Source organism: Heliconius melpomene, chromosome 12 (assembly GCF_056956725.1).
Source record: "Heliconius melpomene rosina isolate 202511_hmr_F chromosome 12, ASM5695672v1, whole genome shotgun sequence".
NCBI lineage: Eukaryota > Metazoa > Arthropoda > Insecta > Lepidoptera > Nymphalidae > Heliconius > Heliconius melpomene.
In genome coordinates this window covers 4,911,694-4,924,746 of record NC_140400.1, presented here as the reverse complement: position 1 = coordinate 4,924,746, position 13,053 = coordinate 4,911,694, and the positions used below count along the sequence as shown (strand labels likewise).

At 30.2% G+C, this 13,053-nt stretch overlaps 3 protein-coding genes across 3 annotated transcripts; 1 reads left to right on the top strand and 2 right to left on the bottom strand.

Moving 5' to 3' along the window:
• Positions 1-782: 782 nt before the first annotated feature.
• Erk7 (Extracellularly regulated kinase 7) lies at positions 783-6,077 on the bottom strand. The gene is made up of 8 exons (XM_085194397.1): positions 5,899-6,077; positions 5,311-5,659; positions 4,505-4,711; positions 3,851-3,991; positions 3,242-3,381; positions 2,390-2,585; positions 1,819-1,977; positions 783-1,592 (listed from the first exon to the last, which is right to left on the bottom strand). Exons 2-8 carry the CDS (start codon positions 5,631-5,633, stop codon positions 1,178-1,180), a joined length of 1,581 nt encoding a protein of 526 aa, XP_085050523.1. The 5' UTR covers positions 5,634-5,659; positions 5,899-6,077; the 3' UTR covers positions 783-1,177.
• A 115-nt stretch (positions 6,078-6,192) lies between these two features.
• On the bottom strand, positions 6,193-8,630 carry LOC146533540 (plasminogen receptor (KT)). The gene is made up of 4 exons (XM_085194832.1): positions 8,409-8,630; positions 7,990-8,120; positions 7,545-7,654; positions 6,193-7,076 (listed from the first exon to the last, which is right to left on the bottom strand). Exons 1-4 carry the CDS (start codon positions 8,487-8,489, stop codon positions 6,943-6,945), a joined length of 456 nt encoding a protein of 151 aa, XP_085050958.1. The 5' UTR covers positions 8,490-8,630; the 3' UTR covers positions 6,193-6,942.
• A 407-nt stretch (positions 8,631-9,037) lies between these two features.
• Fen1 (Flap structure-specific endonuclease 1) lies at positions 9,038-12,801 on the top strand. Its single transcript, XM_085194831.1, has 8 exons — positions 9,038-9,308; positions 9,405-9,470; positions 9,552-9,755; positions 9,877-10,022; positions 10,502-10,669; positions 11,119-11,337; positions 11,788-11,937; positions 12,283-12,801. Exons 1-8 carry the CDS (start codon positions 9,227-9,229, stop codon positions 12,385-12,387), a joined length of 1,140 nt encoding a protein of 379 aa, XP_085050957.1. The 5' UTR covers positions 9,038-9,226; the 3' UTR covers positions 12,388-12,801.
• The last annotated feature ends 252 nt before the right edge of the window (positions 12,802-13,053 follow it).

The following is a 13,053-nucleotide window of genomic DNA, read 5'->3' as shown; positions in this document are numbered from 1 at the left end:
CGTACATATTAATATATTACATTTTTAAAAATATTATTATTATTTTTTGATTAAATACAAAATTTTTAAACGAGACTTTAGGAAAAACTGAAAATGCATGTTCAATCAAATCTTTATTAACATTGTTTCTAAGTATTACAAAAATTCTTTCTATGTAGTCTGTGGCAGTGTATAGAAAATCAAATCGATACATTTTATTAGACAAAAAACCTATTATAAAGTTATATAGTATAAGTACAATTTAAATACATTCAAGACTTTGATATTAAAAAAAGATAAGCAGAAGTGATACATCTACGAAAGATGGCGTTAATAATAAAAATGTTTTTTAAAAAAAACATGTTTCCTGATAGATTTTTGATAAATAACAAACTAAATTTAATCACTTCTGCTTTACGTAGATATAGAATAAGTATATTGATATATTAAATGTTATTGCTTAATTCATGACTAGGAACTATACTTGTATCTTTGAGCGACTAAGTAGAGTTAAAAAAAAATAAAATAAAATCTCAGAATAATAATGTATTTTATATTACATCATTTTAAATCTGACGAAAAAAAACTACTTATTCCGTTTGAAATTTTTAAAACACAATATAACTGTAATTAAATTTAAGATGCATTTTTCAATCAAGAAAAACAAGATAAAACAAACAAGATGGCGTACGTATAATTGTTTGGACGAAATTCTTTAAAAAATGTGTTGTAATTATAATTAATATATTATTATATTTTACTAAAAATAAGTTAAATTACAAAAAAATATATTTAAGGTGGCTTTTGTTTTTTTCGAAACTTAATCTAATAAGTATTATATAATTGAGTTTTAAATAAAACTACCAGACATATGACTAGAATATTAAAAACACATCACAAAAAGGAATACTATACTAATTAATTACTTTCTATGAGTCCCTGGAATAAGAAAATAATTTTAATTAATCAAAAAAATAATCAATGCAAGCTTACCTCTGTTTATTAGTAAAAGGAATATGTATTTTGTTTCAAATAAAAAATGATAAACGTGGAAAAACTTTCAACTTTTCTAACAACAATAATGCATGTAAGGTAAAAAAAAAACAAGACCAATTTCAGCAAAATCTTCGCAAAACATCCAAACCAAACATAATAGTCTATCAAAATCCAAAACCTAAAATCTAAATTCCAAAATTCCTTATCTCATACTGGTCCGAAGATCCATTAAGGCACTCGCCGTTATCACACCATGCCTTTCCCCATAGAAACTACCATCACCTATACTCATGTTAGAGAAAGATGTGGAGTTCCTTCTTTGTTGAAGATTTTTCTTTTCCATATTATAAACATTTGTATGATACTCCATATCAGAATAACCTGTTTTTTGATAATAATCACCAGATTCCAACCAATTTTGAGATTTACCCTCGAATATTTTGGTTGCTTTCATGGGTTTGATGCATTGGTCTGATTTATATTCTTTTATGGGTCTCTCCATGGGTTTCGGTTTCCTCATTTTTTGATCAGCGGAAACACTGTGTTTTGATTTTGAATATATTTTTGTTTCAGCCTCTTGGAAGCTTTTGCTTTTTGTGGTTAGTGTTTGAGATTTGCTGAAATTAAATATAATATGTACGTATTACTTAATAATTGGGGATCTTTCAACTATATAATTTATGTAGTATAAAAAATTGTCCTGACAGCGTGCGGCTGTAATCGCGATTGATGATTGTAGCCTATGTATGTGTTATTATGACGTATTTAAGCTATATTACTGTAAGCTCTCACATTTTTTATATCTGTAGGTTTATTAGGATAGAATATGTATCAACGACTAACCTCGATTGTGTTTTCCTCGGCTGGTTACCATTCTGAAACCCTTTCGCCATGATGCTGTACAGTTTATTCCTGTAATCATCTACGGACACTTGTTTGTCATCTCGTAAGGGGAGGAGTACGTCTGATAAGAGAATCGGTTCGTCTTTTTCTCGATGAAATCTATAATTAATTATTAATTTATGCTATTTCAATTTCAATTATAATCTTTTTTTATATTTTAGCGTATATGAAAAAAATATTATTCGTTTATGACTTCAAATTATTTTTCCGACACCAGAGCGAAGAAATGAAAATATTTAATATTTAATTTGCTCGAGTGGGAATCGAACACATAACCTTTCGCGTTTACGGTCATTTGCTTGTGCCCCTACGCCAAGACTGGCCTCAAAAAGCTCATATCTATTTTTTATAAATTTTCTACATAATTTTATATAAAAGACTAAAAAGCGTTTACTTAGCGACAACATATTCATGACTCAAACTTCTCTTGCCAACAGCTACTAGATTACATTAACCTTAAGCATTCAACGGCTAGGTGTAAACACAAAAAAATACCCAAGAAAACACTAACTTGGCTACATATTCATGGTGCAAGGCTCTTTCCGCGCTCAATCGTCTCGCAGGGTTAAACAGCAACAATTGCTGGACCAAATCTGATGCATCTCGTGCAGCGCACGACAAAATGGCGGTGAGCGTGCCGCACGTGCTTATTGACGCTTGTTCCCGGATTAAAGAAGAGCCGTAGCCGGTGCATACTGATGATATGTCTGTATAAGGGATTTAAGGAAATTGTATCAAACTTATAGAGATGTGCCATATAAATATAGAGTCGGTAAAATCGACTATTCGGCCGCTATTGTAGTCAGACTCTACCCTGCTTCTTACTTTGTATGTATTTCTCAATAAAAAGTTTGTAGAAGGTTTAATATTATTAATAATAATATAACTTATTAAGTATAACCATTAAGATTTAGATTGTTTCTTAATATCTTCAATATTTTATTGGCTTTCCTAACTTTCGAGCCGAAGTTTACTAATCGGCTAGTTAACTAATCGGCCAAAGTCACATCTCTGCAAATATTTTTTTCCACTCTCTTTCTTTCTTTCACTAGATTAAGAGACACTGTGTTCTGAGTACAAAACCACTCTTACTGTGTCTCCACAAGAAGGATATAATATCTTCTAAATGGGATTCAAACATAAAACAAGCCAGCCATTATTCACTTTCCGCTCGAATCTAAGACTTCGAGAAAAACGAGAAAATAAAAATATTACATTAATCCGAGAGAATCCAGCCAATAACCGTCAAGTTTACAGTAAAACGCAATTTCTCTGCACAACGCGAGTCCTAATATTCAAATATGATATTATAAGTAAATTAAAAATATCAATAAAGTAAAATCAAACAAATTTTCCACAATACCTTCAGCCGAGGGCCTCGGCAAGGCGGCCATGATCCTTTCAATCTGGTTCACAGTGGAGGTACCCGGAAATAAGGGCTTACCGGTCAACATCTCGCCCAATATGCAGCCGAGGGACCACATGTCTATGCCTTTTGTGTAGCTAGATGAGATAAAATAGGAATTTTGTAATATAACACTAATTCTTCAGATATTTAAACTACCTAAAAATTCTGCCATCACATCGTCAAGATATGTTCCAAATATAGGGAATTACTAATAAGCAGAGAAAACTTATTGTGAAAGACAATCACTATCCCAAAATCCGAACTATATTTGAGACAATGCGTGTCGTGTGTCGCTCTTTGTCTTGCTACCACAGCGTGGAAATTAAAGTAGATCATTGAACGAGTGGGAAAATCTCAACCTTCGCGTTTAAGACGGCCTCAAAAACAATAATATGAAACATATGTTATAACCATATAATAGAATTTTGTAAAATCATCTTAAAGAAGTAAGTAGAAAGATGTACATAACTCCGAAATTAAAATGACAGTCAAGTATTAAACCATATCAAAAGCGACACATATAATACCTATAAAAACATACATTTAAATGCATAATTAACGTACTTCTTACTAGCAATTAGTATTTCCGGTGCTCTGTACCAGCGTGTTGCGACGTAATCTGTTAAACACGGATCGGCCCCCTCCTCGCCGCCGGAGTACATCGATGACACCGATCTTGCTAGACCAAAGTCAGCTAGCTTCACCCTAAGAAGCAATTTGAATTTTACAGGTTATATACATATGTGTGAAATTTTAAAAAAGTCATTATCATCATTTTGAACTTCCAACACTTATTCGTGCCCACATAGCCGCCTTGTGTAGGTACAACGATGACACCGAACTGTCTAGTCTGAAGTCGCTACCTTATATTCCTTAAAAAAAGATAAAATTATTGAAAAACCATAATTTTCAACGTTCGAAACTAGTTCGTGACCTACTAACCGTCCGAGTATATAATCGATGCCACCGATCTAGCTAGGTATAAAGAGAAAGATGGAGAGTTTTGCCAAAAATATATATGGCTATAATATAAAAATAAGTTTAGGCGAGCGCAGCCGCGTTTGAATCTTTAACAATTTTTTTTCAGCTTCACGATCGGTTCCGCATATTAAACACAGACACATATTGAGTGGCGGAACTTAACGCCGAGTAAAATATAAAAATAACTCGCACATTTTCTTTATTTGTGTAATATAATAAGATTAAAAGTAAACTCACCTGCAAGCACTATCGATAAGAACATTACTGGGTTTCTGATCTCTGTGTATGACATTACCAGAATGAATATACTTAGTTGCTTTCAGCATTTGATACATTATGTATCTCTTGTGTATATCCTTTAATATATTGCCTCTTTTTATAACATTGTGCAAGTCCGTCTCCATGTATTCAAATCCGAGGTAGATATCGCGGTTGTTGAGGGCTCTACAATACATTTTTTATTGATTAAAACGCCATATTTTTTTGTAATAAAATTGAATTTTCAAAATAACAAATATACACGGAGTTAGAAAGTTAGACCACTACAGCGTAGATAATGAAAAAAATGCCACAAAATTGTAATAGGTATATCCATAACATTTTGATTAAAATTAAGGACTTTAATACGAAATGCGTTTCAGTATAAAAAAAGTAAAATAGAAAACTTATATTTGAAAACGAAATATTATTTAACATATTTCATTGAAAATCTAAATATGTTAGATTTTTAACGGCTACATTTATAGGACACCAAAATAAATAAATGAGGAAGATAACATTCTTTAATAAAAATAAAAAAATCTAAGTAAATCATGTTTATGACAATGTATTACTTGTATTATAAAATAATTTAAAATTTCACTCTTAAGACTATGAAAATATTTTTAATAAAGCTATTAAAGAAGACTGGTCAAACAAGTAGTAAGTAAGTATTCCTAATTTAATAGTGCATTAATAAATTAGGAATACTTAATTTGTGTGGTGAAAGTCTATACATACTTAACTGAAAAAAATTTTTTTTGATAAACGAAAACTTCTCTTACCTGTGAATGCTATGTAACTTCACAATATTTGGATGATTACGAAAAGATTGTAAAAAAATAATTTCGCGGAACGTCCTTTGAGCGTCGGTTTGGTTACGAAAAGCGTCAAAAATCTTTTTAATAGCAACCACATCTTTAGTCTTCTTGTCAACAGCCTTCCATACTATACCGTACGCGCCTTTACCCAATCTCTTCTTAATATCAAATCGTTTCAATATATGCTCATCTATTTCCGACATATTTTTCTCTGGGCTTTTTTTCGAAATTTTATTTGAAACTTCTTTCTTTTTCTCGTCGCGCTTAACATTTTGTGCTTGATTCATTTTTAACTGAGCGTCTGTACAAGCCGCTGTAAAGTTCGATTGTAAAACGCCAATAAATATTCATAAGGAATTCACTTTATTCAAAAATTCGGGCATCTAATATGCAAATTACAGTAAATATCGTACACTAATTTGAATACTGTAGCATGACTACCAAAATATTAAATAATATTGATTATATTTGGAGGAATACCGGGCAACCACGTCAATAACTAATACATAATCACTGTTTTGCTTAATTTAAAATATTATGAAATATACTTACAAGTAAAGTTAATTAAATAAAATTAAATATAAAGCCCATGATTAAATAGTATATTTTTATGAAAATTTTTAGCAGCACGTTTTATTGTTACACGTAATTCATTTGTTTACGGCGCCAAACAATTTTCGTTGTCATGGAAACTGGCATCTACAACTGTCAATTATAATAATGATGCCTTATGCTATTCATTCAATCGATACTAATTATAATAATCGATAATAAAAATTTAAGAAGCTTATGTATTTTGTGTATTTTACTACTTTATACAGTATAGATTGTAAATAAAAACAAATATATTTTTTAAAAATTTATTCGAAACAACATTGATAGGTAAATACGAAATATATAACAATGAAATAACTATCAAATCTAATAATACTTATTGTGTGAATGGATGAACATTAACATTTATATAAAATCCTTATATAGCTACCACAATCATAAAAATACTTTTAGTTTAAGTGAAAACATTATCACAATTTAAGTTGTTAGTTGAAAGTTCACCACACGTTTTACACAGATCAAATAAGTAAAAATATAACAAAATAAAAAATATCAAAAAGCTGCAATATAAAATATAATAATATATCACAAAAATATTTTTTAAACTTAATATAGATTTCGATGTTTTAATAAGCGTCATAAATAAATTTAAAGTAGATAATTATTTTTACTTACATGCTAGTTTGTTTTGGCCTACATTCAACTACTCTAAAGAAATGCAAAATAAATCTGATACAAATCAGTAAATATTACATAAAAAATGAAGATTTCATATAAATAAATTACTCATAGTGTTATAATAATATTATAATAATTGATTTTTTGCTTATATACGATCATTATTTCACTTGTAAAGTTTAAGATTAGAAGATCATACAATATTAAGATATTATATTAAAAGCTTACTTTACGATTTTAAACTTGAATTTTTAATAATATTTTTTATAAGACAAAAGCTTTCTAGCTGATACATTGAATATTCAATGCCTTCTAAAGTATATTGCAATGAAGGCACACTTCAGAGCACAAATTAAGTAATGTTTAAGGCATTGGAGGGTGTATTTTTTGCTTTTCTTCTTCATCTCTACGACCTTGGTCAATTGACGATGGAGTTGGTAGTCCACATGGTAGTAACAACATATCAGATTCATGGGTCATTATATGTTCTGCTTCCACTGAAATATTTAGTAAATATTGTAGATCCATCTTACTTTAACATAATATCGACAAATATCAGTTTTTACATTACTTTTGTAACAAGAATTGTTAAGTAAGGAAAAATTAAATTTTAACAAAAGAGGACACTTACTTACTTTAGAATGTAACAAATATCTTATTATAATTCAAAAGGTGGTCAGAAGTTATAGTGAAATTATATTTACATTGTGGGGCTTTGAGTTCTGCCACTCAACCCCTAATGTCTGAATGAAACTGAACACTAGTTTCCCTTTACCTACTGTATGTGGGAGTCTACCCTGCTGTATGTGGGATACAGAGTGTAGCTACAAAAAATATTTGAATTGTTTAACTATTCCTCATTTCTTCAAATCTTGTACTCTTTTCACCACAACCATAAATTTTATCAGTTCTGTAACTGTTGAAATTAATAAGTTGATACATTAAAAATAATTCAAATAACTTACATCTAAGACGGTGCATCTTATTGCCATATGCAAGATCCCAGTAATAAAGATTAACAAATGTCAGAGGCAAAAGAGGAAATAGGAAATAGGCCCGCTTTGTTCTTCTAAATCTGTAGAATAGAAATATTTCATCTGTATTATTTTTTAAAATATAAATTCAACACACACAAGCATGTGACTATAAACATGATGCCTGTGATTTTAATTCTCATTAGGGGTAGTGAAATATTTAATATATTCATTTTCTCCTTCTGGCAACATGGCAAAATGGGGCATGGAATTCCACCACTCAACATCATAATTCGAGAACTCAGTGGAAAATAGAGAATGGAGTTTCTTAACAGGTTCCCTCAGTCTCACATACTATAAGTGGATGTGTGAATCTAAATAATATTTCTTTTAATGCAAAATATATTTTAGCATTTTAAATACATCAATTAATTACCCAGTAAACAAGCCAGTTGCAGCAGCGAAATAAAATGTTGTGTACCAAAGAAATAAATCCCTATTTTTTGCCATTACCATAGCTCTTTGCCTCTCAGCCATTTGTTCTCTCAATTGAATTTGTCTCTCCATCTACAAAAATTAAATAAATGAGATAATAATTATGATTAGTTATTCACCTTACGGATTTAATAGTTTTTTTTATTAAATCAGCTTCACACTGTATCCTGCACCCGGCAGGGTAGACAGAAGGCAGTAAAGTAGCGAGGGCAAAATATTTTTTCAGTGCCCCCCAGACAAACCCATTTAATTTCAGATGCAAAATATACATAAAATATACAACAAATCGCGTTTACAGTCACACTTTATACTTCTGCGCCGACTATTATTTTTTTTACTTAAATTATTTTGCACACTTACATTAATTTCATTTAATGTTTGTAAAAATTTTTCGTTTTGTTTGTAATGTTCTTCCAAGTTGATTGAAAAATAGTTTCCCATTGTTAAAATATATCTTCTTCTTAATAAATTACACTAAAATCACAAGAGTATGTAATACTTATCAAATAAACAGGAGTTTTAATATTAGCGATCAATAAAAGTGTTTTCACTTTTAAAATATAATGTAATAACTTAAAACTTGTTTCAATATTTTGGAATATAAGAAATATAAATACAATATATTTAAATTGTATAAATAAGTGATTATTTGGTTAGTAACAAATTTCTTTCTTTAAATTAAAATATAACTGTTTGTTCTATAGCTTTAGTCTAAGTTTATCATTGACAATTTGACACATCTATATTCTATAAACTTAAAAGTAAAACTACGTTCCGATATTGCTTCCATTATATTTTATAGCGTTTTAAGGAAAAGTTGTTTTAATTTAGTCTTATAATAAACACAATTGTTTTATTAGTAGTTCTACGCCACAATTCAAGTACAATTTATTATTTTCTTAAAAATATTTTTGAACAATTTCGACATTAATGATGATAATGCCACATTGATTTCAAATTTTTCAATTTGTATGTTGCAAGCCCTAATATTTTAAGTCAATAAATTTAATAATCAATGTCATTTCCATTTTCCCGCGTTTCTGACGCTGGCTGTTTTTTATTTGAGTGCATGTTACGTTAAAATTTAAGTTTTTTAACGAAATAATTATACTGAAGTGATATATAAATGCTATAAATTTATGTTTGCATTGTAATTTGATAAGATCTAAATAAACAGTATGGGTATTATAGGTTTATCTAAATTAATAGCTGATATAGCACCGCAAGCCGTGAAAGAAATGGAAATCAAAAACTATTTTGGTATGTAAATATTTTATTTAATACACCAACTACTTTAAATAGAAGTTGTATTCTAATTAAAGTGGTTATTTACAAAAGATATTTTATCGTTGACAGGAAGAAAGGTGGCAATTGATGCATCCATGAGCTTGTATCAGTTCTTAATAGCCGTCAGAAGTGAAGGTAATTAATTTTCGTAACTATAATCGTCATAATCCTGTTAAAAATTATTAACAAAAATTATACTAATGTAATATTGTACAGGTGCTCAGTTAACGTCAGTTGATGGTGAAACTACATCACATTTAATGGGAACTTTCTATAGAACAATTCGTTTGGTAGATAATGGTATCAAACCAGTTTACGTATTCGATGGTAAACCACCAGACATGAAATCTCATCAATTAAACAAAAGAGCTGAAAGGAGGGAGGAAGCTGAAAAAGAACTGCAAAAAGCTACTGAAGCTGGTATGTATAAACTAATAATTCAATGAAACTTTATATTCATTCCCATTGACATAGTAAAGTGGGCCACAGAACAAGATAATAAAAAACATTCATACGTTTACATATTAATTCTATTTTGTAGGTGATAAGGCTTCAATAGAGAAATTTAACCGACGTCTAGTTAAAGTGACAAAGCAACATGGTGAAGAAGCTAGACAATTACTAAAATTAATGGGAGTTCCTGTAGTTGAAGCTCCATGTGAAGCTGAGGCACAGTGTGCGGCTTTGGTATGTTTTTCAACTTCATGTTGCCTTCCGCTTACATAAACAAAGACAACTTAGTGTTAAGTTCTTGGATTTCTGCCTGAATTTGGGTTATTACAAGTACCATCAGGTGACCCATACTCTTGTTTGTCTTTTCTTTTTCCATAAATAAAAAAGTACTTTAAAAATTAGCCAAATTTAGATAATGTTTAAAATACTAATAAAATATTTGTATAAGCTCAAGTTTTTAATTATATTTGTATGTTGGCTGTTAGGTGCAGCATAAGCATCTGACTATAAACAAGACATTTGTTGATTTTAAAATTAATTATTTTTGTCTCTTCACTCTGGTTAAAAGACTAAATGCCATGCTTTCTTGAAAAATTGATGCATGAGGAACAAAGTATTTTAACACTAGGTTCTCTCTGCATACCCTGCTGCATGCAAGATACAGCATGAAGCGTGAAGAAAAAATGTACTTAAATATTTATAAATATTTCTAGGTGAAAGCTGGTAAAGTATATGCAGTGGCCACAGAAGACATGGATGCCTTGACATTTGGTTCAAATGTTCTTTTAAGGCATTTGACATTTTCTGAAGCAAGGAAAATGCCAGTGCAAGAATTCCACTTAGATAATGTACTGAAAGGGTTAGAGTTGAATCATAATGAGGTTAGTATATACAGTGTTTTTATTTACACCACTTTAAGAGTAGTGTGTAGTGTTTAGGTTTATTATAGAAAATAGGTAATTGTGTTAAATAGAACGAGAGATATCCCTTTCTCAATCAGGTATGATTTTTGATAATGAAAAGTGGCAGATTGGCAATGTTTAGTAGTATTTTTGTAGTAGTAGTGTTATTATTTAATCCTATGTTTACACTGTTGACGAATCTTCTTTATTATTTTTTTTGAGGAAATGTTGTCATGTAAGAACTTCAACTTCTTTAGAGCACTTAGATGGTGTCTAGGAGGTTTTGTATAAAGTATTTTTCTATCTTAAGTGTGAAATAACACCGAACACTCTAGAAAATAAAATTTTAATATATTTTTTTAGGTTTATATAAAACTTATATTTGACTTTACATATTATAATTTAATATTTATTAAAATCACCCACAGTTCATCGACCTCTGCATACTCCTAGGCTGTGACTACTGTGAATCAATAAGAGGCATAGGCCCTAAGAGAGCAATAGAACTAATAAAGCAACACCGTTCAATTGAAGAAATACTACATAATATAGATGTTAAGAAATATCAGCCGCCCGAAAACTGGGCTTTTGAGAATGCTAGAAGACTGTTCATAGAACCTGAGGTTAATAATGGCGATGATATTGAAGTAAGTGCTTAATGATAAAATAATGTTTTTAATTGACGCTTTTTACTAATTTTAAGTTAAGTTTAAGTTGTTGAGTTCCTTTTTTTGTTCAACATTTTTTTATATTGCAATGTAAAAATTTACCAACAAAAATGACAATATTAAATATTTGTCTAATTCTAAGTAAATTACACAATTCAAGAGTAAATTCTAAGTAAATTGAAGACGTCGTCGCGCAGAGGCACAAACGTGTACTGTAACGCGACGGTTGTGGATTCGATTCTCACTCAGGGGAATGCATTATTATTTATTAAAAATTGTAATTTCTTGGCTCTGATACTAAGGCAAAAGTGCAGCGTTGAATTGTCTCACGCAATACTTGTAAATTCGGCCCACATTTCGTCTGCCCCACCTGCTATTTGAGGGGATACAGCGTGAAGCAGAAAATTGTAATATTTTATAATATTCTAGTTAAAATGGACGGATCCAGATGAAGAAGGGCTAGTGAAGTTCCTCTGTGGAGATAAACAGTTCAGCGAAGAGAGAGTTAGGAATGGGGCCAAGAAACTATTGAAAGCCCGTTCTGGTTCAGTTCAAGGGAGATTGGATGGATTCTTCAAGGTTTTATATTTTAACAACTTTTTTTGAAAACTTTGAAATTGTAATAACTAATATCTTAAAAAATTATAACTTTAATGTTTTGCTCGAAATACATTATTTTATGCATATAAAAAAATAAAAAGTGTATTTCTAGTTTTTTTGCCTCATGATGTATCCTGCATATCCAAGGAACAGGGCGTAGCAATTATGGGGTCAGGAGGGGCGTATCCACCCTGGAATATTTTTGTGCCTTGTGTGTGTGTGTGCCTGTGCCGCCAGCCACGAGGAGTCGTTTTTTTCTATTTTTGGTTAATAATTTTAGTAAATCACATTTTTTTAAATAATGTATATTATTATTTTTCACAGGTGTTATCAACAACACCGAATCCAAAACGTAAAGCTGAAGAAGATAAGAAGAATGCTAACAAAAAAGCCAAAACCGGCGGTGGAAAGGGAAGGAAACCTAAATAAATAAATACTAATAATGATGACTAATGTAATTGACATAAAAAATTGTAGTCGCTAAAATTATGCACTTTAATTTTTGAATAAATGTGAACTTATTGCTACTATTTTGAATTGAAGTAATAATTATAAATATTCTTTTGAACCCTTATAAGTTGGACGTGTCTTTGTATGTATGTCTGAGGCATCATAGCTCCCAAAGGGTCATCCGATTTTGATTTTGATTTTTTTTTAAATTTGGAGATTCTCTTTGTTTGTTCACTTTTTAGATCTTGTGCCGGGGTTTTTAATTATCAATTATTAAGTACAATTTCTTTCATGTAATTCTTATATGTCTTTGCTTACCTTCTGATTATGAATCATCATTTGTCGAACAAGTGCCAGCCAACTTTTTGTGTAAATATATCCATTATTAATATAGATATTTTTTTTATTTCGTACCTCATCGCCACTGATTATTTAGCTTCACGCTGTGTCCTGCTCGTAGTAGGATTGGCAGAGAGCTAGTAGTATTAAGATCCTGTTCCCCACGCACTTGGTTTCTCTAACTTTCTTAATTTTAGGGTCAAAATATAAATGTTAAATACAATTTTATATTATATTATTAATAGTGTCTGACTATGACTGACATTGCACGGAAAATCTAGTGTTAACATCAGTTTCCCTCTGCCT

Coding starts and splice junctions, on each gene's coding strand:
- Fen1 (XM_085194831.1), top strand. CDS start 9,227: ATGGGTATTATAGGTTTATCTAAATTAATAGCTGATATAGCACCGCAA. Junction 9,309..9,404: donor GGAAATCAAAAACTATTTTG/GTATGTAAATAT, acceptor TATCGTTGACAG/GAAGAAAGGTGGCAATTGAT. Junction 10,023..10,501: donor AGGCACAGTGTGCGGCTTTG/GTATGTTTTTCA, acceptor AAATATTTCTAG/GTGAAAGCTGGTAAAGTATA.
- Erk7 (XM_085194397.1), bottom strand. CDS start 5,633: ATGAATCAAGCACAAAATGTTAAGCGCGACGAGAAAAAGAAAGAAGTT. Junction 4,712..5,310: donor AAGTTACATAGCATTCACAG/GTAAGAGAAGTT, acceptor AATGTATTGTAG/AGCCCTCAACAACCGCGATA. Junction 1,978..2,389: donor CACCATGAATATGTAGCCAA/GTTAGTGTTTTC, acceptor AATTAATTATAG/ATTTCATCGAGAAAAAGACG.
- LOC146533540 (XM_085194832.1), bottom strand. CDS start 8,489: ATGGGAAACTATTTTTCAATCAACTTGGAAGAACATTACAAACAAAAC. Junction 8,121..8,408: donor AAACATTAAATGAAATTAAT/GTAAGTGTGCAA, acceptor TAATTTTTGTAG/ATGGAGAGACAAATTCAATT. Junction 7,655..7,989: donor GCAACTGGCTTGTTTACTGG/GTAATTAATTGA, acceptor TCTATTCTACAG/ATTTAGAAGAACAAAGCGGG.